This window comes from Acromyrmex echinatior, chromosome 1, assembly GCF_024713525.1.
Source record: "Acromyrmex echinatior isolate Ae372 chromosome 1, ASM2471352v2, whole genome shotgun sequence".
NCBI classification, from domain to species: domain Eukaryota; kingdom Metazoa; phylum Arthropoda; class Insecta; order Hymenoptera; family Formicidae; genus Acromyrmex; species Acromyrmex echinatior.
Genome location: NC_141852.1, coordinates 15,308,257 through 15,336,184, shown reverse-complemented (window position 1 = coordinate 15,336,184; position 27,928 = coordinate 15,308,257). Strand labels below are relative to the sequence as shown.

At 36.9% G+C, this 27,928-nt stretch overlaps 1 protein-coding gene across 5 annotated transcripts in view; it reads left to right on the top strand.

The window, feature by feature from the left end:
* The window catches only part of lilli (AF4/FMR2 family member lilliputian), a 301,708-nt gene that overhangs the window by 265,518 nt on the left and 8,262 nt on the right, over positions 1-27,928 (top strand). For 4 of the 5 annotated variants that reach the window (XM_087402806.1, XM_087402815.1, XM_087402827.1 and 1 more), the window contains 11 exons: positions 177-207; positions 20,334-20,391; positions 21,002-21,054; positions 21,919-22,501; positions 23,288-24,033; positions 24,371-25,286; positions 25,845-25,984; positions 26,766-26,960; positions 27,046-27,123; positions 27,211-27,307; positions 27,450-27,870. In XM_087402806.1, the coding sequence (XP_087258932.1) occupies positions 177-207; positions 20,334-20,391; positions 21,002-21,054; positions 21,919-22,501; positions 23,288-24,033; positions 24,371-25,286; positions 25,845-25,984; positions 26,766-26,960; positions 27,046-27,123; positions 27,211-27,307; positions 27,450-27,870 (3,318 nt within the window). The remainder of the gene's footprint in view (positions 1-176; positions 208-20,333; positions 20,392-21,001; positions 21,055-21,918; positions 22,502-23,287; positions 24,034-24,370; positions 25,287-25,844; positions 25,985-26,765; positions 26,961-27,045; positions 27,124-27,210; positions 27,308-27,449; positions 27,871-27,928) is intronic. The other variant, XM_087402821.1, reaches the window with a different exon arrangement.

The following is a 27,928-nucleotide window of genomic DNA, read 5'->3' as shown; positions in this document are numbered from 1 at the left end:
CAAATTGACTTGATACGAATACTTAATCTGCAATGTTTAGCAATTTTTATTTGAATACATTAATTATTTGGAAGCTCATTTTAACATAATGCACGTAGTCGGCCGGTAATTAAACAGATGATAATTAATCTTTACTAATTTTGCTAATTTTGCCGTTTCTATTTTTTCTGTTGCAGAACGCCAGCATACCGCCATCAAACCACCTGCGTAAGTACACTGATTTAAAATTTTTATGTTAAACTTTCTTACGTGGCCTCTTCGCATGAAGCTGATATAAGTAACTATTTATCTATCCTCATTTCCAGTCGACCTTACACATATTCAAAAACACTTTTTTTTGTTTAAAACGTATATTTCGTATGCGTTGACAATGGAAACACATGCTGGCGGATAATTACATATTCGAGATGAATAGTCGATAATTTTCGAGTACTCTTTAAATTTCTTGGAGTGAAATCTTACTTCAAAAGAATTAAAATACTGTCACTATTGGAAAAGAATGAAAAATTTGCATTCTTGAATGAGCGGCAGATTTTCATTCTTTTTTGAAATGAGATTCATTCCAAAGAAAAGTAATCTCACTCCTTTTTTTTGGTGTGAATTTTACTCCAAAAATATGAAATCTCACTTCAAAAAAGAGTGAAAATCTGCCACTCTTATTCAAGAGTGCAAATTTTTAACTTTTTTCTATGATGATAACACTTTAACTCTTCTGAGAGATTTTACTCCAAGAAATTTAGAGAGTAGGTAATCGATAACTTTTTCTCTCGAGTGTCGTGTTGAGTGATTTGGTTTCTTAATATTGCAGTGTTTAAAGCTTATCTTACATATTTATTACATGTTTATTACTAACTTTTCCTCGTATTTGACTGTGATTGGTCGATTCTTATATACTTACAACTACGTTTACACAATTGTAGAATTGGCTTAAATCAGTAATAACATAGTTACATTGATGGGCGAACCGCGCGAATATGATGGAATAATAAAAAAAGGGCGATTGTAGGATGCATTGGCAAACATACTAGTTACATTGTAAACCGTAAAGTTTACTACCGAGGAGGGCTTTTAATTAAACCGTGCAGCGCGCCACAATTTTTCGGAACGTTGACTATTTTGCTAAATATTTTGTTTTCTACCGCGCGTATGCAAACACGTCGTCGCGCGGTCTCTAGTTGTTTACTCTTAACCAAGCAACTTTAATCCGCGCAAAAAAGTGCCGCTAGAATTCACGACTCGGACAAATAAAATTATTACGCCAAGTAGAAGATAGTCGCGATAGCAATGTGTCTCGTTATCGGTGTTACGTTCGCGTAAAAAAAAAATGAAGAAACCGAAAATTCGCGAAGAATTGGGAAAGGCAATGCGCATCACGATAATGGAGGGCAACACGTGGACGCTGCTAATAAAGATGTTTCGAAGTTTCTCACGTGTCATGGGTTTCTTGCTTTTGCGACGGTTGGTGGAACTTTCTTTCGCCTCTCGTAGACGAAACACTTCGTACATTTTTATGACGGACTTACCAGGTCTTCTTATTCCCATCGTCGCCTTTTTTCCGATGTTTCTTGAAATTCCCTCGTGAACTTAGAAACCTTTCGCGAGGAAGAGTCTGTTTTTGATGATGCAATATATCTCGCTTGTATGTTATCTAATTTTTTCGATAAATAAATAGTGAATAACGATAAATGGATTACCTTATATGTATCGATTTAATCGATAAAAATTACAATCGCTTTCTAGAGAGAGAGAGATTTCCTAGTTTTTTAAAATTATAACTAATTGATATTTTTAAAATTTTCTTTGGATTTTTATCCAGTTTTTTTAGTTACTGCTAATTAACCTTCCGTTGTTCAACTGAAACTTCAAAAATTCAAGCGAATTTTGAATTATTCTGCTTCAAATTAGGACATGTATAAAAAAAAAGTGAAAAACGTTTCGGATTATATTTTTGAACGTGTTGAAAGAGTCACAATTTTTTTCAAAATTTTTAGAGCATTAAAAAACCTTTTGAAAAACACAATCACACAACAATGGCCTGATTGAAGTATATGAAAGTAGAGAAAAAAACGTTGGATCACATTTGGAGGGTTTTAATCGCAATTTTTTTAGTTATAGCTAATTAATTGCAATTTAGAACTTCATTTTTGATCGGAACATATATATAATTATAACAAAAGATTGTAGCATTTCCGTCACCGCAAAGTTTCAACAAAGAATTCAACAACAAAGAGTTCGTTTCTAAAGGCAAGGTACCTTATCATACTTTGTCCGTATATTCTTTTTTTTTGTGCGATAATGCTATCTTGTGTTGATCTTTCAGCACAGTGGGATAAATTTAAAACGGACGAATGTGTCGTTGCGAAAGTAAAAATCGCATTGAGAAACGGAGAGTTGTTGATTGCTCAATTTACTTTCTTCCTTTTAAATAAAGGTTATCTTTAACAAAGAATATCTTCTTGATAATAATCTTAATATACTTATTACAAATTTTTAGATAAACTCATTATGTATTCAAAAGAAGAATTTATTATTTGAAAAATATTATAAAATTGATTGAAGAAGCAACTTTTTATACAAAAAGCAAATCGAAAATTTGTTTTAATTTAATAATCCTAATTAAAGTAGCAAACTTACTAGGATTAGAATATATTTTAAATAAATTTAATGGTTATAATGAACTTATGATAGATTTGCAGATATATGAACTTTTAAAATACTTAGTACAAGTAATTATTACTTGCGTATAGTATGTATTATTCTGTGTATACACGACATAGCAGCTCGGAAATTAAATTCATGGTGGATTTTTGGGAGGCAGTAATTGGCAGCCGATCCGCGTGGCTGTGTTACATGTACGTTACACTCGCCCGGGGCGTTTATGCGACCGCCGCACGCGAGAAAAAGGGATTATCGAGCTGACGCAAAGGGACACCCTCTTCGTTCTCTTTTGGGACTTTGACCCCTTCTAACGATACCCCGCCTAATAACCGCCGCACGTCAAGCTCTTGTCCGATGAAAAAGTAGACCGTGGTATCGCAATTCCAGACACCTTTTCCTCCTTGTTTTGTGCTCCTCTCGAACCGTAGAATTTTGGCTGATCTTTTATTTGTAGTACGCGCCGTGTAGTTCCGGAAGGGGTGCATAATCGGCATTCTAAGCGAAAATTATTTAATCGCCCGCTGGCTGTCGTGCCAGCTGACACGAAGAATTAAAAGCGTTAATTGATTCGTTAATACCCGGTATTTTCTCTGACAACACAAGAATGAATTACTCTCGAGAATTAATCTCCAAATGAATTAATCAACGTGTTTCTTCAAAGGACACGGTTCCTTTGCGTTTGCGCCGACTCTTTTTCTAAAGGCCGATCTCAATATTCCTTCGTGGATATCGTTCCCTTTTTTCCCGATGCGTGATTGACGCGGGTAATTAAATTTTCCCGACTCATAAAAGTCAGAATAGACCGCAAATGTACCAAGTGCCATGAAAAATATGCGCTCATTCCATTTGCTTATTTTGCAATATAACGAGAGCGTCGTGCGTTATCAGACGAGAGCGGCCTGTGGCCTTGCGCGATCCGATAACGCGCTTAAGTCACACTTAAACGAGCTGATAACGAAGTTTCGGTTCTTTGCGAACGCTTGATTTACAATAATATGTACGAACATTTTCGCTATGAGATGTATCTCATATTTTTATAATTCTCGCGATCTGTAATTCTTAATTCATACACAAAAAAAGTCTGGTTGAGTTAATTGGAATTCTTATGGTTAAATCTATATATAATTCTAGTTGAGATAATTAGAATTCTAGAAATTTTTCTCGGTGTAGCTCTCGGCGTTGTTGACTCACATTCGTGATTGTCTCAATTTCTAAGCACCGAATCCAGAATCTTAACTTTTAACTATCGTCGTGAATTCTTTGTCGCATTCACATCTTGTTTCAAATAGTTATTTTTAGTTATTTTTATTGTATTGTTGTTGTATTGTTAAACATTTTATGAATGCACAGAATAAAAGAAACGTGACATTTTTACTTAGACCTTTATTTATCATTTTATTGAAAATCAGTATACTATAAAGAGAAATAATATTATTCTGTAGAAAAATGTATAATACATTGACACGGAAAAAAATTTGTAAAAACAACTAAAAATTTTGATTTAATTAATTTATCTAGCCGCAATATATAGCTAGTTTTCTATATTAAAGTAGCAAAGTTGTATAACTGATTAAAATTAAAAAGCGATATAGGTAATCATATTTGTTTTAATAGTAAATTTTTTAATATATCAAAGATAACTTTCTACGAAAATCAATCCAGTATTTAGAAATGAAAATTTTTAATAAAAAACATGCTGGCTAAAATGATGAACATACTTTTGCGGTTGTAATGAAGAAAACGTGTAACATTAGCAATTTTTATTGTTTATTTTATTTCACATATCTGATAATTAAGAGGATATACTGATAATTAAGAAAAAATACTGATAATTGCTTAATAATTTCATTGTTAAATCATCTCAGTTCTAGATAACATAGATATTGAATTCACGTAGCAAGCTATAGCTTTATTGAACTATTCGGTCTGTTTTTTTTCTATAACATTTTTTTCTATAAAAAGAAATTTTATTACTACCGTGCCTGTAATGAGACGACGATGCGACGGTAGCGTTAAAGCTAAAATTTTTTTCAAGAATCGAGTTGTTTTATCTTACTCTTATTGCATGAGAATCACGATTGCAAAACGATTAATTAATAATTACTTTTCCCGTGCACGTTTACGTTCTGTCCGCTGATCACGCGCGAAATTTACGAGCGCGTTCGATCGCTCGATTATTTCGTGCCTCGTCGAGCGTCTTCTGGCGTACGGCCTGCACATTGTATATCGCGAATCGCGATAACGGGTTATCGGGATACCTATCTGCGGTATGTGCGCGAGTTGCGGACGTAAGCAGCATCGTCGACATAGGAAACCGGCTACGCGCTGAAGATCTTTCGCTACAAGCTTTTCACGTCCATATTTTGCCATTACGGTGCTTCCCTTCGGGAATTCAGTCGGTTTACCCATAGTTTCTTCAACGCGATACGCGTCAGCGAAGTTCAAATCGCACGATGAATTGTAATTTTCTGTCATGAGATGCGATAAGATCGAAGGAAGTATAAACGTACGCGAGGATAATAGTTAAATAGTGGTAAAATAATAAAATAAGTAATTTAATAGTTAAATAATAACGATAATTATAATTATAATTATTTAAATACGTATATTTTCAAGATTGAAAGTTCGATAGTTTGTCTCAAATTGTATAAACGTTGAGAGAGCTATGAAATCGAATCATGTTAAAAATGATAAATTATGAAGTATGAATTGAGTTAAGAGCTGCAGGGGGTTTAAATTTATGCGTTGCAAATTTGAGGAATTTTACTCAATAGCAGAATAAGAAGAACATTTACCTATTTCATTAATGAAGTAAAACGCGAGAAGGAAAAAATAAAGAATCAGAATTTATCAAAACTTAAAATGCTTTACAGAATAACAATTTATTCAATGATCAAGAATTATATAAGAATTATATATAATTGCGATTTAATTAAGATTTATTTAAAGATTTAATTAGACATAATATGATTTAGTTAAATCAGCATTACAATTAGAAATAGAATAATTTGCTTCGATATATATACGTATCTATTAATTATATTTTTTCTCGATATATAATAATTATTTCGCTCTTTTTTAATCTTTAGATAAGTAGATGATCCAAAGATACGCAAATTAATAGATGAGATACTCAGAATGTTCCAACAAATTTTTTAATTTTATAATTTTTTTTAATTAGTATATTATATTATAAATTTACATTAGTTATGATACTCTTGATACTATGATGAGATAGAGAATTGTAAGAACAATAAACTTAAGATTCCATATTCACGCTTCACTTTTATCGATGAATTGCGCGCATTCATTTCTGAGATTTTTTAATCTACGTAACGTAAACTGTATGCTAAGTACGCGTAATTATCGATAAAAGTGAGGTGTGAATACGCAAGATTTCCGAGTAATTCTTTGTATTTTCTAGAACAAGGTTTTAAAGAAAATTTATATCTAGAGTGCTATGGCTACTCCCACCTATCCACTTAAAACTTAAGCAACAATTTATTGATTGATTCTACGAACACCCTTTTTGCTTGTACTTTCTGAGCTCCTCTTGCAGTCTATAATGTACTTACATCGATAGCACTTACAATGCGGGGCGCCACTAAGAGGGTGGGTGTCGAATAGCACCGCAGGGATCGCCGATCATTTTTCGCAATTCGATCGCATCGCGATGTGCGAACGGTGGAGACGTGTAATCGGAAGAAGCATATGCACGTCGTTCGATCTTATCTCGCGAGAGTAATGAGAGCTCGTGCTTCGCGCCTCAAATCGAAGATGCTGGACGGATAAAACGGAGGCAGAGAAGACCGGAATAAAATAAAAGGTGCACGCGTCGCGTCTGGCATCGCGTATTTTTTTCCTACAACGACAGCAACGGCGATGAAAAATTCGCTCTAGATTAGAATCGCCGTCGGAGAAGTTTAATGTTGCTCCGAGAAAACGCGTCACAGGTTACGGTATACGAAGGACACGTTCAAGGATTATTCGACAAGCGAGTAAATTGCCTGTCCATGTACCTACACCTTGTTCTTACTCTCTTTCTTTTACTCACAACAGTACTTAGCCCCCGAGAGAGAATATCAGAGAAATATTTCTGCTTGGAACGTGGAATTTGAGAAATTTTAGTACAGCCGCGTTAATAAAAAAGTTTAGGTACTCTATAATTTCAACGACGATGCTTTGTGTCTGTGGAATTTTGCTTTATTACTTTCTCGCTTCGTCTTTTATTCGTATAATTGAATTTTATGTTATATACTTACCTATGTTACGGCTCAATGTCGTTATTGAGATTTTTTCTCCGTTTTTGAGTCAATGTATTTAAACAATTTACTCGGGGACCGGAGATTAAGTTGTGTAGCTAAGGATGCGATTCACTGGGAAGTATTGGATAATTTAAAGGAAGGGTAACCTTGAATCCGGTGCCAAAAAGATCGCGAAGTTTATAGGCGAATCTACGTGGATCGTGTTTTGGAATGGTTTTGTAACTAGGAAACGTGAGGTTGACCTCCAATTTATTTAGAGTATAGACAGGTTCGCGGGGAGTCTACCGGTTTGTCTTGGTCTAGCGATTGCGCAAGTTTTTGGAAATAGGGGAAAGGATCTTGGTTCGAAATAAGGGCCGATTTAACTTGGAACCTCAATCTCTTTTCCCTTTGTCTTCGTCCGCCTTTGGTAGGCATGGAAGTAATGCAAAAAAAAGAATTATAATGTTCCGGAGAACTGTCGTAAACGGGGGCCACGCTATTGGCAGCGACAGTCGCAACGACTTCTCAGATATTCATATGTATATATATATATATTTGTATGAAGAATTAGAGATTAGAGATTTAGACGTTCCATCGATAGATTCGATTTGATATTATCGTTTATTAAAAAAAGATAAATGCGAAAACGAGGTTCTGATGAAGCGCGAGGATAGTTCTCACCTTGACTGTAACTGACTGACTGACTGATTGATCGAAGCAGTGCGAATCTGAGAGTGAGTCTAAGTCTAAGAGTCTGAGTCTGAGAGTGAGTTTAAGAGTTTGAGAGTAAGTTTAAGAGTTTGTGAATAAGTGTGCGTTTCTGTCTTCGACAGCTCCCTTTATATACTGAAAATGAGTATGGGAGTGTCCTTTCGGAACCAATCGACACTTCCCAAAATTTGGTAGAAGCTATACTCGCGTTTTCTTTGAGATAAGGTAGCAAGGCTCCGCGTAAGCCCTACTCCCCACTCTACAAGTTTATTCTTAATAAGTAATAGTTGAATTTTAACAATTTGTTATAAAAATTCGGTTTTCCTTAATATCCTTTATGCGAGGCGAATTCACTACATTCATATATTTAAGATTAATTTAACTTTATTAGAAAAAGAAAAAGGGAAAAAAAGAAAAAGATATTCGTTCTCGCATTCAGGAAGGTTTCTATTTTACTGCTAATTACTTAATCGTTAAACGCTAATATAATATACGTTATTATTAATGTTAATGTATAATACGCTTTTATATTTGTTATTTTATAGGAGGGCTTCTTTGAGAAAGATCGTGTGATATTCTTAGACATTCTTTCTAGAATATTCTATAGATAATTTTTATGACGCATAAAAGTACATAACGTGATCTATCTGTTAGAGTTTGAATGTTCAAATAAAGAAACTGAAAGAGAAACGGAATTTCCAGTTTCGAAATAAGGATAAAATAGGGAAATCTAGCGATAAGATAAAGTAAAGTATAAATTGTATACCTATGACGAATATATTATTCTATAAAGAATAAGGGGATTTTATTGGTATGTAACACCTATAATCCAAGTTTATTCATTCTTTAGTGTCGCATTAACATTAGAAGTATCCAATGATCTTTACACATTGATCAAGTATTGTAAATTACAATAAAAGTAAAGAAAGTGATGAAAAACCAAATATTTTATCACTATAAAAGGCACGATTATTGAGGGAGAAAACTCGAAAAAATGTATACAAAATACGTGTTCGCAGAATATTTATTTCGTCGTTTAGACAGTCGTGGAACCTCCAACGTGTCTCGGGTATAGAAGAGTCTTAAATTCGTTAATTAACGCATTCATGATATGCCTCGTACGGGCGTGTCTCGTCCCACAGATTTTCACCTTCACCGACGCGCGGGAAATTCGCGATAATTTGCTCCGTCTGTGGATCCATCTGCAGATTAAGAAGACGCTCTAAAGCGGGCAATCTCATTACCGCGGCCGCGAAAAGTGACCGAAACGGTATGACGTCGGGGATTTCTCGGTGAGTGGAAAACGTAAAGGTGGAGAACCGACGTGATACGACGCGACGGTCGGCTCTCGCTTCGTCGGTTATGTGTGCTCCGGCGTTAACTAAGCCGCGGGATTAAATCGATGAGACGTCGTTAAGCAGCCGGAGCAGCCCACTCCGTCTGTGTCTGTATACACGCGTGTACGCGTGCATACGCGTGCATGCGCGTGGGTGTGAGACGCCATATGTCCGCTTCCGACTCGTTTTGCGCGGCGACGCCGGTTTGCGCGAAATGAACGACCTACATCGCGAGAGCTCGTTACGGACTCGCTCTTTGTTACCCATCTCGTCGTTCTTCTGCACGCGGTACGATATTCCGCAGTACGATCGTGCACACAGAGCGAGTAGTGGACGGACCTCTCGGAGTTTCGCGGTTCGTTTTGTCGTGTGTTACCGCACGGATGGATTTCTGCCCGTAATCGCTTTGTTGAAACGGACGATGCGAGCTATTAACGGCAAACTCATGCGGGGGAGGGAAATCGTGATCGGAGTGTCCGTGGAAATTTTTTATTTTGCATCGAGCGATACGCGAAGAGGAAAAACCAACATGCGAAAAGGAAAAAAAAATCAATCGCACGGTATCCGCGCTTTTATTTGGGGCGGAGTTGGAAAGAGTGATATTCCACATTTCTGTCAAATATTTAGAAACGCTGCATTTCCATGCTCACAATATATCCTCCTTGTTAAAAGGAGGTTTATTCGTTACGGTCGTACTGCTGCGCGATTGATGTTCTATGAATAGCAACGCGACGGTTCGCGCTGCGAATTCCTTCGAGACGTCTTTTTTAACGTCGCGACGCCGCGCGCCGCGTCGTCGATCGACTAGAACGGGATAAACGGGCGTCGCCGTTTGATTTGGCGTCCGTGTCTATTTTCGAGAACCCAACAGAAACACCAGGCAGCACCCGCCGTGGTCCAAATTAAACCGTTTACTTCAAAGCGAATCGCTAGTCGGTATAATATAGTTAATGAAAAACAACACCGGAGCGTTCGATTGTTTTTTAAGTGTAGCGGATTATTCTGGACAATTATTCGATTAAAAATTGCTATGAATAATAACATCAGTGAAGAACCATTGAATCTTGATTGAATCTTTATTTGCGAAGATTATTGGTGCTTTCTATTTAGTAACGCAATCAACACAAATGACATTCTATCCTTCTTGACATTCGATGAATAATGAAGATAGAACGACTTGTGTCACTAAATGGAAATATATATGTATATATATATATATTCCAGATTAATTAAACAAAGATGAAATATCTAAAAATTCAGCTAAATACAGGTCTAAAAATAATATATCACAATTTTTTGATGGCCCAACAAATTATTTTCAAATCATATCGAGCTAAATTTTTCGATGTTGTAGAAGAAAACCATTCTTTCTGTGTGTCATTGTCTGAAAAATATAACTTTATGTTTCCGAAGAGAATCTATAGCAAAATTCCATCTTCGGGATAAGTTTTTCTCTAAAATAAGTGCAATAAAATAACGTATAATCAACAAAATTCGAGGGAATCGAGAGGCTGAAATTTTAAATTACATCGTTTGCTCTTAGCATAGGGGATGCAATCGCGCGAGTTAAATATCATCGAGAAGTGGAAACGAAAAAAATCATCAAGGTTCGTCGTGGACATCGCGAGACTGCCCGCATATCTCGTCCGCAGCAATCGCCGGTAATCGCTTTATAGTCGCGCAAATTCGCCGTGGAGCCGCGCATTTATTTTCTCTCGCGTACCGGCTGATATTTCGTCTCCTCTTTTTTTTTCCCCTCTCCGTTGGGCTTCCCATTTCTCATCCCCGGCTCTCTCATTCGCCGTCGCTCTGGAGACGCAAAATTGTTCGTTCTCCGCCGCTTTCCCTCGTCTCTTCTATCTTTCACTTTCCATTTCTCTCTTTCTTTCTCTTTCTCTGCGCGATGCAGGATAGAGGCGAAATTATTATTGCTGATGTTCGCCGGTACGGGGATGCGCCTTTCACCACCGATGCACCGCGATGTGCAGACGCGCTTCGAGCCGCACAGTCATGAAAAACGCACGTGCGAACTTCGGCGTACACGCACACATCGACGGTAAAGAGGACGTGAGCGGTACAACCGACGAGTCTTTTCTCAGAGGGGAAAAAACGAGAGGTTGAAAATGGTTTAGAGAGAAGAGAAGAGAAGAGAACAGTGCATCCCTGTAGGATTTGCACCCTGCGCGGCGCTTCCGCGAACTTAGGTATGCGTGGAAACTTGGTGAAGAGATTACGAAACGCGCGCGGCGCGTCTTGCAAATTTAGCCGCCGAGTGGCCGGCTAAAATTATCCGCGTCTTTGCTACTCGATCGTTTCGACGCGTCCGCGAAGTAGAAGTCAAATGGAGTGGAAAGTCGATTTCCTCTTCCTTCTCGGAGGATAATTAACACAGCGAGAGCCGGATTACCGTTTATTAATCTTCAAAAATATTTTATCACTTAGCAGGAGTATATTGCCTGCTATTTGACTTTCTGCAGTCAAGAAGAAGCGATCCGATTCTCGTTTTTTTTTTTTTTTTTTTTTTTTTTAAGAACGCCGAGGTGAAACGAAACTTATTCGGTGTTAATTCAATTTAACATTTATTACAAACTAGCGCTTGATTTAATTTCTTTTTATTCCTTGAGTTATATCTTTCATTAATATATAACTGGCAAACAAATTTACAAAATTTTAATAAGTGTCTCTTTGAAAATTAAATCTTTACTAAATGTATTTATGTGGTATGCGAATCATTAATTTAAGTATTATTTTCTTATTGAGTAAATATTTATTTGCTGTAAGAGTTTAATTAGAATGCTTCAAATATTTATTAAAATTTAGTAAATTTTTTTCAGTGGTAGGGACAACTTTTTAGGAACAGATTGCTTTTATAAATTTGAAATACTGAATTCTAGTCTAATTTGCGAATAATACATACATTTTCCCTAGAGATAACGCATCATTGAAGTGCTATCGGCCAGAAGAAATTCAATCGAACTAATTAAAAGCGATGACACACGCGCAATCATATATCGGACGTGTATCCGAGCGCCGCAAATCTGCCGGAAATTCACTCTGTCAGATACAGGTGTTGCGCCCCGCATCGAGCCAGCCCTGCATACGCACGTACACGTGCACGTGCACTCGCGTTCACGCACACAAACACCTTGCAACATGTATATGAGGTGCATCGGTGGTGCGGTGCACGCGGATGCAGATGGCGTGTAACCAGAAGCGGTAAAGCGAACGAGAAGGGGTTAAAGAGAGAGCCTGACACAAGAGGGAATGCGAAACTCGTTGAAAAAGGAGAACGCGAGCTCGAGAGAGCAGAACGCGTTGCGTAGAAACGAGACGAGGACAACACCGGGTTAAATGGGTGTCCATGATAGAGACAAAGGCAGAATTCGTCTTTCAAGAGGGATAGAACGATAGGTAGGAAGAAAAGAGAGAAAGATGAAAGGACTGCACGAGAGAGACTAGAAAGAGGATCAGCCAGGGAACGAAGTGGGCAGTATTGTTAGAGAAGGATGCAAAAAGTCAGAAAGGGAATAAGCGGATGAGGGAGAAAGAAGGAAGCGGTGACGCACAGGTCGTTCTGTTGCTATCGAATAACTTTCTATATATATAGTCGTAGATTATTTGATAAACTTGCTCTTTCATCGGGGAGAACGTCTTGAAACGAATCTGAAAATCTGTAATTATTGGGAATATTTAGTCTTTTGTTTAGAACTTTTCTGGAACAAGAAATTTGAAATTGTGTGAAAGTATTATAATTATAATATTTAAATGTAGTTTTCTACTGTAAGATTAATTTTGTCACGTACTGAAGAGAAAAATTAGTTGCATAAAGAAGTGAATAGTTGCATTCGATCCTTCGGTTGCAGATTTTTCTCACTCTCTTTTGATTAGAATGTTTTTTCTGAAACAAGAAATGTTTAATAATTAAGAGATTATGCGAAGGCAACTATAATTACTTCCACGTACACACACAATCGTAAATTATTCAACAAAACTGATCTCACTTTGCCTCGGAGAAATTTTGTAGCAAATTCGAGAATCTGTACGTTAAAAAGAAAAATTTCTAAATGAAAACGAATGAGTCAGATTCTAATCAATCAAAATTCTGGTTATTTCAATTAGATTAATAGATTCAACCAGAAAATTTGATTCATCTATTTTCAATCAGAATTAATTAATCTAACCAGCATTTTTCTCATTGTCAGTGTAATGTTCAAAGTCTCTTTTGGTTGTCAGAATTTTTCTGGAACAAGACATTTTAAATAATTGAGGAATTTGTAAAAACCATAATTTAGATGTACTTTTATGAAGTGCCTTTTTTGCCAAAAAAGTGAATTAGATCGATGTACTCGATTCTTTGATTAAAAGGACTCCTTATCCTCTAATTTCTACAACATGCTAATGTTGATTTTGCGAAACAGCGAAGCCTGAAATCCGCCTTCAGGCTTCGCTGATTGATTAATAACATATACATCCATTCGGCAACGCGCACCGACAAGGGACATCCCGGCTCGGAGACATTCTGTATACCACGAAACTTCGGAAGTTATTCGCAACAAGCGGCTTGCTAGCTAGCTGCCTCGTGGAATTCTGCTCACAACTACCATCGTTATCAGTGCCATCGCCACTACCACTATCGCATTACCGCGTTGTTGCCTTCCTCCGTCTTGTCGTCCGATGTCGTCCGATGTCGTCGGCACCTCCGGAGAGGTTCCAGCGACCAGCCTCTTCCGCGCGTCTTCCGTCCCAAACCACCTCCAACCGGTCTCTCATATTTCCTCCGCTTCTCTCATCGTTTCTCTCTTTAATAGCAAGTAGAAACTTACTAGCGCCAACTCCGAAGTGTATTACGTGCACGTGTATATATAATACGTGTCGTTCGGTACGGAACGATGGGAGGAGGATTAGGGTTGCGAAGCTAACCGACGCGGATATTGCCTTTCGTTACGTCGCCAGAAATAGAGAGTAGCGCGTTAGTTACGCCGATTAATCCATTAGCTTCTTGCTACTACCATGCGTTTCAGTACTCTATTACTCTATCCACATTTATCTTGATTCCACCGTGAACATAAAATTACTTTCCTGGAACGGCCTACCGCACTCTCGCACACGTTGACATTATGTCTCTTTGCACGACGGACAGACGTTTGATATGCGCGTGTTTAACGCGTAATGTCTTTTTTTTTTTACATTGTTGCGAGTTTACAAGTGTCACAACCCCGCCCGACGACATTGTCGTTTGATTTTTCTCTTTCAGACTGATCGCGATCACGATGTCGCGTCCGCCGCTGTAAAATCACAGTTCGGAAGTCACCTGTCATAATTGTAACGGAACGGTAAAAGCGCACGTGCCGTGGGTGGCGAATGAGTATGACGATAGCGAGCGGCAGAGATGAGATAATAGATAATAGACACACACAGAGGCCGATTGTTCGTGCAAACGCTTTGAATAGATGCCGCGTGGTAGAAGCTCGTAAACGAGCTCCTGTAAACTTGCCCTCGATTAAGATTATTATCCTTTTTGCGCATTGCGCCGTTTACCCGTGGCTATAACAGAATCCTGTTACTCGTGCCCGCCGTTCATCTATCACGTAAACATATACGCGTCAGAAAGTTTAATGTAATTAATCTTTTAATTAAAACTCTTTAATTGCGTTGTGCAGCGCATGGAATTTTAGATATAATAAACTCAATAAAGATGTAAACATATTTTGTTGATACTCTTCGCCATTGATTGACGACGTTATTACTTATCAATAATCGGAAATCACTGAACTTCACACTAATCATATCGAAGAAGTGGTTTCAGTCAAATTAACTGTGATATTTATAGCTTATGAAATCAAAAGTTTCTGTAAACGCAACCGTAAAGCGACAGATTTTCTTGTAACATCATTTGAAGTTGCTATTTTGCGTGTGATCGTTGACTGAAAAGTACTTTTATCTAATTACAATTAGTTTTTTAACTGTATAACATTTACAATAAATATAATTTATAAATAATTTATTATGAACAAACAGTTAAACGCGTATATGATCTTACAAGTCTTATTATTAAGAAATTATGTTTCACTATGTGTGCGAAGAAAGGATAATATAGGCAAGGGATAACCACAGATATACACACATATTGGTATGTATGTATCTGTGTTGGTGGCTATTCCATTAGTACGTCTGACATTATTACGTATGAAACATCTGTATAATTATATATAAATGCCTATATAGTTAAAAACAAATTGTGTACTGTAGATAAAGGTACTTTTCAGTCCAATTAGACTGAAAATAGCAACTTTCAAATATTATAGCAAAATCTATTCATTTCTGAAATTGTACTTATGGAGATTTTCGATCAGCATATTTGATAAACTATAAAAGTGGTAGTCAATTTTAATGAAATTATTTTTTTAATATGATTAATGTTGAATCGTGTAAACAGTATTTTTTTTTGTACGTTCATTTGTTGATGATTTTGAATGTGGAAAGAGAGAGAAAGAAAGGAATTTCCAACAAATTTTTAACGCCCCGCAGTTAAAGAATTAAATTTCCGCTAAAATGGCAAAATCGTGGATAAATTCCTTTGCAATTAAAGTTCCATATACAGCTTTTTTTTTTTATTCATCAGCGTATCTATGCGGGAGTATCACGTAACAGCGCCAACAATCTCGACCTTTCTCCCCTCGTCGATTCCCTCTTATCAAACGAGGAACGCTCATTCACGCCTTTCCCTTTAATGAAACGGACCCTCGGCCGTCTGTTTCTCCTTGCTTCCCTTCTTCCGCGGCGGAAACGTTTTCCACTTGTTTCCATCGCGGTCGGCAGGCCGGACGCGTGCGTGTCTTCCTCGTTACATACGTCTGCACGCACGCACGCACGCACGCACGCACGCACGCACGCACGCATGCACGCGAGTACACGCGCACGCTCGCGTGGGCGTGCATTCTCGACTTGCGTGTGTGAAGCGCGGTTACGACACGGCGGTTCCGTTGCATGCCGGAACGTGAGGTTAAAGGAACGCCTCGCGCGAACAGGTTCCCTTCTTTTCCACGACGCCGACCGCCGAAGGGAGTAGTGAGTTTCATCAGCGCGACGACATAGTCAGAGACTGACAATGGACCGCGTTCTCACCGCGCGTTTAAACGATAAACGTGAAGGATCCTCCGAGAACGATACAAGTGAATTTCAAGTATGCGAATGTGAAAATTTTATTTAAAAAAAAAGTTACTTTGAAATTTATTCGAAAATCTTTAATCCTGGATTTGTATTAGAATTTTCTGTTATATTTAAAAGTGACATATAATTACACGAAAAGATTTTATTGAAATAAAAATTTAGCTAGATCTGAAAATAATTTTTTTGGAGCATCAAAATAATTATCCAGAAAACTCAAGTATGATGAACAATGCTGTGAAAAGTTTTGACATTCTAACAACTAGCTTAACATAATTATTTTGATGATTTAACAAAATTATTTTCAGATCTGTATCTATAGTTGAATTTTTAGATTACTTTAGCAAAATCGTTCTTTCTATAAAAATTGCGACGTGCGAAGTATGTCTGGTTTTATTAGGAAAAAAAATCCATAAAATGCGAAAGTTTCCCCGATTCACGAAGTTGCCTATAAAATAACAAGTATTTTCGTCGTCGCTGGATATAAATGTTTAAATGGAGATAAGATACATAGAGCGAGTTCTTCGTTGCAGGATTCTGCCTCGATAGAACGATACTTCATAGAATTTTTCCGAATATACGCTTCTCGTTACCGTCGAGCGTCGCGCTTTGATAAATCGCCCATGTTTGCCATTAGTCGTAGTTTCCGTCTCGATGAAAAATGCGGCTTGCGCGCTAATAAACAATATAACGTCGAATACGGCGCGGCCGTTCTAAAATTGTGAACGTTCCCACGAAGCCGAGTAATTTGTACCGTTCGAGACACGATCGTTAAACTCTTTCGTGCGGCGATTTAGCAGGTTTCTTGCTGGCAAGCAGTGAACTCTACCAACCGGTCAGTAGTCGTCAAAGACTTAGATGTTCGTATAATTCGAATCAAACCGTGATTATTATTAACTTCTCGGGACAACACAGATTGCACGATTACTCATGGAATTGATGAAATGCTATACGAATTCAATACTATTTTTTTTAACGTTGAGAAGGAGATGGAGGAAAATACAGAACAGATATAAAAATAAAGATTTGTAAGTTTTATTTACGATGTTTACTATTTGCATTGCTTTATTATCAGGACATAATTAATACAAGTAGATCGTTATGAAGTTGGAAATGAGGAAAATATCAGGAAAATTGAAAATGGTTAGGGAAATCAGGGAAAAGTCAGGCAATTTTCCAAAATTTTCTGGAAAATTAAATTTCTCGGCTTTAAAGAAGTTTAATATACGTACATCGCATCTGCGATTTTGGAATATTATATCAACATAACAATTAAATGCAAGGTTGAGTCAGTAACATTAATAATAATTTACATTGCTATGTTAAAGTGCTCCCTCAACAAAATATTATTGAAAGTATAAGGAAAAATCATGAAATTTTGTATGAAAATCAGGAAAAAAAGTTTCGAAATTGTAGGATGAGGAATTTATGACAACTCTAATATATGTATATATGAAATATAAAAAAATATTTTGTAAGTAAAATTAATAATTTTTTTGAATTCTTGATTTATGTAATTCATTTCACAAATCATTGTTATCATTTTTGACAAGTTTCCACAATATTATGAATAATAAAGAATGTGACTAATAAAGAACTTTAAGGGCGAGTCGAGCAGTAAATTAAGAGTAAACTAGATTTCAAAGTACAATAGAATATCTCACGCTGCTGTATCAGCTGTGAAGATTTTGGTGTTGCGAGCTTTTGTTCTCGAAGTTGTCGCGCTTCTAACTGAGTTTTCCTTCTCCGAGAGGTCGGTTGTCAACGGAGTCAGGTGTCGGGGCAGAGAGACGAGCTTAGATACGACGCTCCGTTCGCGCACGCAGTCGGCGTGGCAAAACCACAAGGCACCGCTCAGAGCGCGGTCGTAGGACAGTGCATTTAGGGTCGATGCCCTCCTCTGTGCACCGTCGATCGTTCGGTGCTCTACGTATTTTCTCTTTATCTCCTTCTTTCGCTCTTTCTCCCCACATCGGGCTTTCCGCGCCGCCTCTACTATCCTCGCCCGCCTTGTCCTCGGCCCGGATACTTGTTGGACGGTCCTTGGAGACTTGCATGCACCTCTTCGCGATGATCGAAAGAACGAATATGCCCCCGTACGTTTCGCTCTTTTAGAAGAAAGGAGGAACGAGAGACAAAAGAAAAAAAAATAACGGAGGGAGCAAAGATCGATTCTCTCGAGCTTATAAGTTCGAGCGCGCGGCACGCGATTATCCTTATTAAATTAAACGCGACTAATTCCAAGGGCAGGCTGATAAACGACTTATTTGCTTAATGACATAGAAGCGGGTAATTGCGATCGCCGTATAACAGTTTGTTCGAAGCGTTTCGACGAGAGCGAAGTAATCTCTGGGAATCGCGATGTGCTTGAGCTTACTCGGAAGCAATTACTTTGGGCATCTGCTCTTTTCCTCATACAGATCTTCGGCTCAAATCTCGGCGTTATATGAAAATGTTATTTTCTGCGTCTTACTTGTCTTATTGCGAAAAGTCTTTAACGCTGAAGAGACATTAAAACCTTCGCATTATGTAAATGTATACGTTAGATTGACAGTAAAGGAATCCCATTTTTTGTCGTCTATATAAGCACGACCTTGTCCAAGAGCCGTGTACTGTTATTATCCACTTTATTAAATTAAGCGAGAGCGATACAGAGAGAAGATAATGCAAGACGTGACTTGGAATTAATATCCCAACTTTTTAATGCATTTAAGCACTCTCAAAAGGCGATAAATTATCTCACGTGTAATTTAATACGCTGTACGTTGAAGTAGCACGCGTTATATCCACCGCTTTTCAACCACCCTGGTAATTTTTCAAGCCTTTAGTTGCCTGCAAAGCGCGCAATATGCTTTTCGCATATCTAAACATTCGCAAGGAATTTTGATAATTTGATGTGATCTTCCTGTATCTTAAATTACTTACGCGAAAAGAATAATTTTGCTGAAGTGTCGGAAAATTGAGCTGGATGTATAGGTCTGAAATATTTTTGTTGAACAATCAGAATAATTACATAATAAATATCTCAAGCATGATGAGTAATGTAGCGAAAAATTTTAACATTCTAGAATTTGAGCGTTCTACTTAATTATTTTGATGATCCAACTCAGCTGTTTTAATTCAGATCTATTTAAATTTTTGGCAAAGCTATTATGTTCGAGTAGAGATAACTGAAATAATAATTTGAATAAATTTTCTTATTTTTTGTTGATATAGTAACAGGGAATAAATCTTTTTTAACCTATATTAATTTGAAAGTTCCAATTTTGACTAAGTAAATTTTATGTACATAGAAAAAACGATTTTGCTGAAATATTAAAAAATTTAGCTGAATACAGATCTGAAAATAATTTTGTTGGATCATCAAAATAATTATGTATACTTATCGCCAATATGATGAGCAATGTTAGAAAAAGTTTTGATTCTAGCAACTAGTTTTGCATAATTACTTTCATGGTCCAATGTGTGCAATTCAGATCTGTATCTATATAAAGTTTCAAATCCATTCTTTCCATAGCAGAGATAGCTAAGATAATAATATGAACAAATTCTCCATTTTTTGTTGACGTAATCTAACCAGTTTGTCCTCCCATAATTATTTCGATAATATAAATAAAATTATTTTCAGATCTGCGTTTAGCTAAATTTTTAGATACTTCAGCAAAACCGTTCTTTCCGTAAGATTTCTCATTTTTCCAATTGCCTTTAATTCAAGTCCAACTAACTCCAGTCTTGAACCTTTCAATAAAGAACGACAATATCGCGCGAGAAATCCTAATGGATGGGAAAGAACGGAGTGGTCGCGGATGCGCGAGAACGGCGCGCTCTAAGGATCAATGAACGATTGTTCCTTAATCCCGCGGTGCTCCACAAGTTGCAGTCGTGTATTTTTCGCACGCATTACTTACCCTCGCTTCATTTTGGATTCTAATCGAATGTACTTGGATCTTGATATCAAATTATCTTCGCTTTCTGCTGGCCGCTACCGTCATCGCCATCACCGTTGTTGAGAATCTCTCGCGTCTGTATAGTCGTGCCGAACGGGTTTCCTTGTTTGACGAGTGACTTCAGAGCGATTTCAGAGGGATTGCGCTAAACAGCGAGATATAAATCCCTCTTGGCGTTCGGTTCGCTGAGGCACTTCGGTGAATCACACGATTCAATGATCCTCAATCTCGGAATCAAATCGAACGGCTCTTTCTTTCTGTTGCAGGAATATCGCGGAGGATCTGATTTTGTCGGATGAAGAGAGCGAGGATGAGGAGAACAAGGTAATATATCCGAAGAAACATTTAATCTTTTAATTGTTATTAAATATAGATATGTTAATAATGATAATTATTTATTATTATTATTATTATTATTATTATTATTATTAAAATAAGGAGCTTTTATCAGGTCATCATAATAAACAACCTTTAAAAGATATACAATAAACTTTCATTATTCTTTTTCTATCATTTCACGTGACGGTAAAAGCTTCTTATTTTATTGTTTGAAATTTATACGAGCGGATTATCTAATATATTTATTATTATTATTATTATTATTATTATTATTATTATTATTATTATGAAATTAAGTGAATCCTCAGTTAAATTAAATATCGTTTACAATAATTGTTTGCAATATTATATAATGAAACAACGCGCTTTCTGAAATAAAATTTTGAAACTATATAAAAGTTGCACGATTAGCTGCACTTTCACCTTCAAGTTTGTTTTTTCGTTGACTTTTTGCAATACCGCAAAGTACTTTCGCAAACCGATACGATCGAATCGCATTTGACGAAAAACTAAGTGGCCGTTCATCACGACAAGAAAGATTCCGTTCCACTTTATTTCACGGCGAAATTACTAATAGCGGTCTTCTTATTCCCAGGAAACATCATCGAGACCGACGAGAGGAAACAGGAGTCCGGATCTTACGGTCGTGTAAGTACCTTTAATTAATCTTTGTTGTTTACGGAAATTAACTAGGATTAAGGAATTAATAATAAAAAATATGCTTGCTGTTTCTTGAAATTATTTTATTACACTTAAAGATTTTTAAAACAAGAGAGTTTTTAAATGTTTGAAACACTTCTTTTGAAAGTTTTTTAACGTTCTTGAGAAGATATCTCAAGATATTTTCGAAATTGTATTTTTGACACAAACATTTATAGTTAATATTTTAAATAATTCAATACGAAAAATAGAAAGAGAATTTTTTTTGGAAATCTCATACCTTTCCTAAATGCCTGCACATTAATTTTCTTCGATATACATGTGTATATACAGTATGAAATATTTCGTAATTGTGTTAGATTGATTTTTGTTAAAATTTTTGTGTTGAATTTTTAATGACTATTAATTGAACATGTGATTTCGTTATTTAAACATTTTATGTTAAATTAATATTTCTTGTAGTATTAAATATCCACATTTCTTGTAGTAATTAAAATAACACAATTTATAAGCGAGTGAACAATTAATATAAAAATAATATATTTAAAACGTAAATTCTAAAATAAATGAATAAAATGTATTAATTTAATTTATTTTAAATGTTAATTTTACGGAGGAAATATGCTTTTATAATTTGCTTACAAATTGTGTCAGTCTTGTATTTTTTTGTTATTTTTTAAATGTAATATTTGTGTTATTTCCTGACATATTTTGTGTTAAATAAAAAATTTGAATGGTCTGGGACACGTGAAACGTGTTAAATTTAATACGAATTTTCCAATTATAATATCGTGATCTTGAAATTGAAAAATTTGTTTCAATTGGCCAACAAGACATTTCTACGATTTCCAGTGTCTCGATACCTTTATCGAAAATCACGATGTCCAATTTTGAGCATCGTTTGATCAAACATCCTTACAGTCTATCGACACCATTGATGACATCGGCGCCGCCGCCTTTGACACCTATATCGCTCATGATCATGTCACCCGTGGGCCCCCCATTGTCACCCCCGCGGTCGATCATCAGCCCGTCGAGATACTCGTCGCCGTTACCGAAACAGACGACACCGGAGCGAGTGCTGTCTCCTCCAGCGGGTGTCAATCATCCCCTGCCATCCGCGTGTTCCCCGACGAATCCGGTTGTCGTCGGCCAACCGTCGAGTCCAGCCGAGGCGCCGCATAGCTCCGGAAGCGCCAGCTCGAGCTCGGATTCCGGTTCAGATTCCGGCTCGGATAGCAGCGATGATTCCGAGGACGAAGACGACCTGACCTCGGCACCGCCGCCATCCAAGGGACCTACGACACCGCCCTCGGTTTCACCGAAGCAGGACAATCTGGTGGAACCGCCGCCTGCTGAGGAACCTCGTCGTTGGGATCTCATTTCTTTTCTGCAGCAGAACGGCAACCAGAATGCCGAATCAAAACCTGCTCAGGTAAGACTGTTTACATTAATTATGGAGCAACATTTAAATTGTTTCTTCTTCCCAGTCTGTTCGTCTCTTGTCAGAGACGTGGTGATCTTTTCTGCATAATATATCCTCTTATATGTGAGACTTAGTTTTTTAACTCCGGATCCCCGAATGGTCATGTCAGAAGAGATTATTATGACAAAGGTGCTTTCATCATTGCCTTACGAGAGATGATCAAATAAAATATTAATATATATGTTCTGAGTGGATTTGAATCCGGATCTTTGGTACAGAAAGCTCTGCAACTCACTATACCATAATTCACGTCATTTTGTTAATATATTGTAATATTTAAAAATCTGAGGAAAACTTTTAAGAAAGAAATTTTAAAACTTTGTAATATATGACTTTATATAAAAATATAGATACGTTTAAAAGTAAAAAAGTTATTTCTTAGTTCAGTGGAACAGTAGATTAAAATTTGAAGATTAACTAAATCGATCTAGTTCTTAGTACCTAATTCTATATATTATATTATAAATTAAATATGTATAATACAATAATATAACAAACATTTCAACTTATAATTATGAAGTTATTATTACTTATAAGTTAATGAAGTTAATAAAAACCTCCGTAACATAAATGAGTCAATAGACACATACAAATCAATAGAGTATAATTTCGCCGTAAAGTTGTTTAGATAAGATTACAAATGTGTCAAAAAAGTCGTTTGATTATATGTTTAAATTATATGAGAAATTATGCCAGAGAATTTATTTTAAAAAAGGGATTGCATTGTTTTTACAGGATAATGCCAGGCGGGAAAATACGCATGAAATAACGACGGAGACCAGATCACACAGAGAACAGTCTCATGATTGGCAGCTCGGCGAAACCTTGAAGAGGTCTCATAACATGAGTTCTCTCAGCGACAGTGATCATCATTCTGATAAGGAAAAGAATCAATTAGTTGAAGACAATCGCGCCCAGACGGAGAAGCCAAAAGTGGCCGATACTAAGAAACGCGGACGACCCAGGAAATCCATCAAGAGTCCGAAACGCAGTCACCGGACGTCGGACGAGAATGTAAAGAACAGCAAGTCCCGCAGCCGGACGAGAACGGTCGCCACTCCTGGCAAGAAAAAGCCACCCAAATCGAAGGAAACGGTGACCTCAAGTGACGACGACAATGACTCAAAATCGCAAAGTGATTCCGATAGTGATCGTCGACTTACCAAAGTGTCGGCTGTAGTACCAACAAGAAACGAAAAGAGATCGAGACTGAGTCTGTCGTCTAGCGATGACGAGAGTTTGCCACCGAACAGGAAAAATAATAATAGTGCCTCCGAGGACGACACTGCGCGATGGACAAGAGTTCCCCCCATCAAGCGGAGCAACCTGTTGGACTCGCCAAAGAAGCAGGATCAGAAGAAAAGTTCCGCCAAAGGCAAGCCTAGGCAGCCCAGATCTAGAGTAACCAATGTAAACGGCGGTTCGGATTCCGATAGTGAATCAGAGATGTCTGTAAGGAGTAATCGCATCAAAGTCGCTCGGTAAATTATTTTTCATACAATTACTCTAATGCATTAATTATCTCTTTTTTTTCTTCTTTACTAGATGTTATAAATTTTGCATATACTTCCATTTAATTTCCATTTAATTGTTTATATCTTGTTCTTATATTTTGCACGTGATAAAGAGAGATATAATTTTTTGTTAATAAAGATAAAATAATAATACAGCAATTTCATCGACATTTATAATTTATTAATAATTTAATTTAATTCTGTTTTTTCGATTTTCTCTTTTTCACCTTTTTGTTTTCATGTAGTGTAAGCAAGACTAATAAATATTTTTTGCAATATTTAATAAAAGTATTGTAAATGCCAGAGTGCCACCCAGACCTCGAGCACCACCAACGAGAACGACTTCGCCTGATAATTCCGATAGCGATAACAGCCCGGCGTCAAAATTGCAAGAGGATGACGCCGGCAACGTGCAGGACAAGAAGAAAAGCGACACGCTGCGCCACGTCTTCTCGACGTCGAGAGGCATCGGGAAGACGGGTGGTAAAGGTGGGAAAGGTGGAAAAGGCGGTGGTAAATGCGGTATCTACGTAGAAGAGTACACGAGTAATTCTGCTACGCACACACCGACGGGCGGGGACAGTCCGTACAAAAGACCGTCCTCGCGGACGTCCAGTAGTGGCAACAATCCTCTGCTGCGCTCCCCTCCAGCACTCACACATGTGAACGGCGTACCAAGTCTTATGTGCAAAATCGATCTCAGCAGGATATCTTTGCAAATTTTCTCGAATCTATCTAGAGGACAAGAGCTCAGACAACGCACGGAATTGCCTGACACTAGGCCATCTTCGAGACAAAGACCATCCTCCAGTTTGGCGACCTTGCAACCACCGAGGTCGTCCACGCCCGAGGAGGGTGAGATCATCGATACACCGCCTCCGCAACAGCAGGTCGTGTCGGATCGTACGAGAATCCATCGTTCCGACGGACTGCTAGGCGAGAGTGACGGCAAGATTTCACGTTCTGTGATCAAGGCCCAACCGATATCGTCGGACTCGAAGAGCGGCGGTACTGTTCTTGGAGGTGCTGGTAGTGCTAATAGTGTCGGTACGCTTGGTAGCGCGCCTAAGAGGAAACGTAATCCGAGTTGTAGTTCCGTGTCTAGTTTGAGCCCTATTCAGTGTTCAGTAGATGCGAAAACTAAGAATATATCCGAGCATAAAGACAGAAGCCGCAAGAGACAACGAAGGCATGCCAACGACGGGCTAATGTCCAGTCAGGTATGGAAAAAGTGAAAAACTTGTCCGTGAAACTCTGGCTTGTGAAAACTCGGGGTTGTAGTATTTTTAGTTGTAGATTTATATATATATATATATATATATATATATATATGCATATAAATCTGTTCATATTTGCTATATAATTATATTATTTAGATTAATATGATTAAAAAGCTCTAAAAATAAAAAATAAATTTTTCCAAAAAGGATCTTATATTTAAAAAAATATATGTATAATATTATGAAAGCATTCTAATATATCAATGCTAATTTTCTTGAAAATAATAATTATATTTTTAAATGAATAGTTATACAATTTTATTTTAGACAATTTAGTTTTTAATATATTTTATATAATAATTCTTCTGATCTGTTCGGGTTTATTCAATTCAAATATAATGTTTTCTTACTAATATTTTATTAAAAATTTTTTTTATCTTTTAGAGCTTTTTATCATATTAACTCAAACGATATAATTATATAGTAAATGAATAAATTAATAGATAGATAGATTAAATAGATAGAATAATTTATGTACATTTTAACATTATTGTACAGCAAAGTGATATCCAACCGACGAATCACGAAAGGGACGAGAAACCAGATACTAGTTTATTACCGCCACCGCCTCTCCCAGCTCAGCGCGTCTACTATTCTTACTTCGATCCTCAAAATGAAATATTAGAAGATCAGGATAGGTAAGTTTTATATTTAAGGTAAAATGTTGATTAAATCTCGTTCTATCATAATAAATAAAAATTAAACTTGAATAGTATGATATCCTTAAGTATTTTCATAAACTTTTTTAGACAAACTATGTATATTGGGTTTGTGAAAAAGTGAAAAAGTTTATAAGTTGGTAAAAAAGCTCTTTTAGCAACCTATATATTTTATTTAAAAAGAAAAATGGTAATTATTTGATAGAGCAACGTCTCAGCTTTAAGAATTTGTATTTTTAATTGCGACACGAAGATTTTTAATAGAGTTACGAGCAATAAAGTCAGAATGTTCCTTTTTACTTAATCCGCTAGTTACTAACTTAGGAACAAAAATCATAGGAACATTTTTAAAAAACGATTTTGTAAGAAAAGCTTTAAGCTTTCACGATAGATAGTCGAAAATTCTTTTTGAGTACATTAGAGACTTACAAAGTGAAAAGAAAATTTTTCATTTTTTTCAGCGTAATTTCTATATGTAAAAATTACAAAATTTACATAAATTCAAAAAATATAAGAACCCTTCGAAAGTCGAGATTTCAAGCTTTAAAACCCTTTTTTAAAATTTAAATGTTTATTTTAACAAAGATATTGATAGAGAAAGATCTTTTTATCAACTTTTAAAAAGACTTTCTTTAACCTTATATAAATACATACGTAGTTAATTTTATATATACACACACACACACACACACACACACACACACACACACACACAATTAGTTTTTTAATATAACAGCATATATTTATATTTGTATTTTAGGGACCATGACCAGTACCTGACCGAAGCTAAGCGACTAAAGCATAATGCCGATGAGGAGAGCGATCTTACGGCACAAGGCATGATGTATCTAGAGGCTGCTCTGTATTTTCTTCTAACAGGCGATGCGATGGAATCAGACTCAGTTACAGAAAAAGCATCGTATACTATGTACAAAGATACTCTTAGTCTCATCAAGTGAGTACATTTTTAATTAAGACGCGTACACGTGCGGTAAAGAGAGAAGAGAGCTAATTAAAACGTTTTTTCCTTTGTTTTACAGATACATCTCGTCGAAATTTAAGAGCCAACCGAACAACTCACCTGAGAATAGCATACACACTAAGCTGGCTATCTTGAGGTGAGTGCACCTTCTCTTCTTTCAATCGTACAAACAATATTGCACAAACGGACGAATGCGTTTCAAAATTATAATTTGTCTTTCTAGCCTTTGGTGTCAATCACGTTTGTACTCCAAACTATATAACATGCGTAAACAGGAAATGAAAGAAGTCCAGAAGATCGTTAATGACTTCAATCAAAAGGTGAGTGATTATTGGATCATAATTATGTTGTTCACTGTGATAATTATTTCAAACATATTACAATCTTCATTTTATTACGATTTATAACTATCCTAGATATAAATCGGCGTGTGAGTCCTAATTCTTGAAAAATGTATTTCAGCAATCTCAGCAATCAGCAGCTCAGACAACACCAGCTCAGGCGGAAGGACAGGGCACGCCTTCTCTTTCACCAACACCATCGCCCGCTGGTTCTGTAGGTTCCGTCGGTAGTCAAAGTTCCTCCGGATATAGCAGCGGTGGACAACACCCGGCACAACAACAACAACAACAACAACAACAACAACAACAACAACCGGCACAACAACCACCGGTACAACAACCACCGGTACAACAACCACCGATACAACAACCACTGGTACAACAACCACTGGTACAACAACCACCGGTCAATAGCCATATTAGCGTGCCATTGCAAGTCTTTAATGCGATGATAAAGCAAAATCAGTGTTCAGGCTTACTTATGAATGGCCACGACCTATGGGACCAGGCAATAAAGCAGGCGAGACAGGAAGAGAATAGAAGTACGTATTGGAAAATAAAGCACATCAGATGAATCTCGTTTCGATTTATAATGATCGA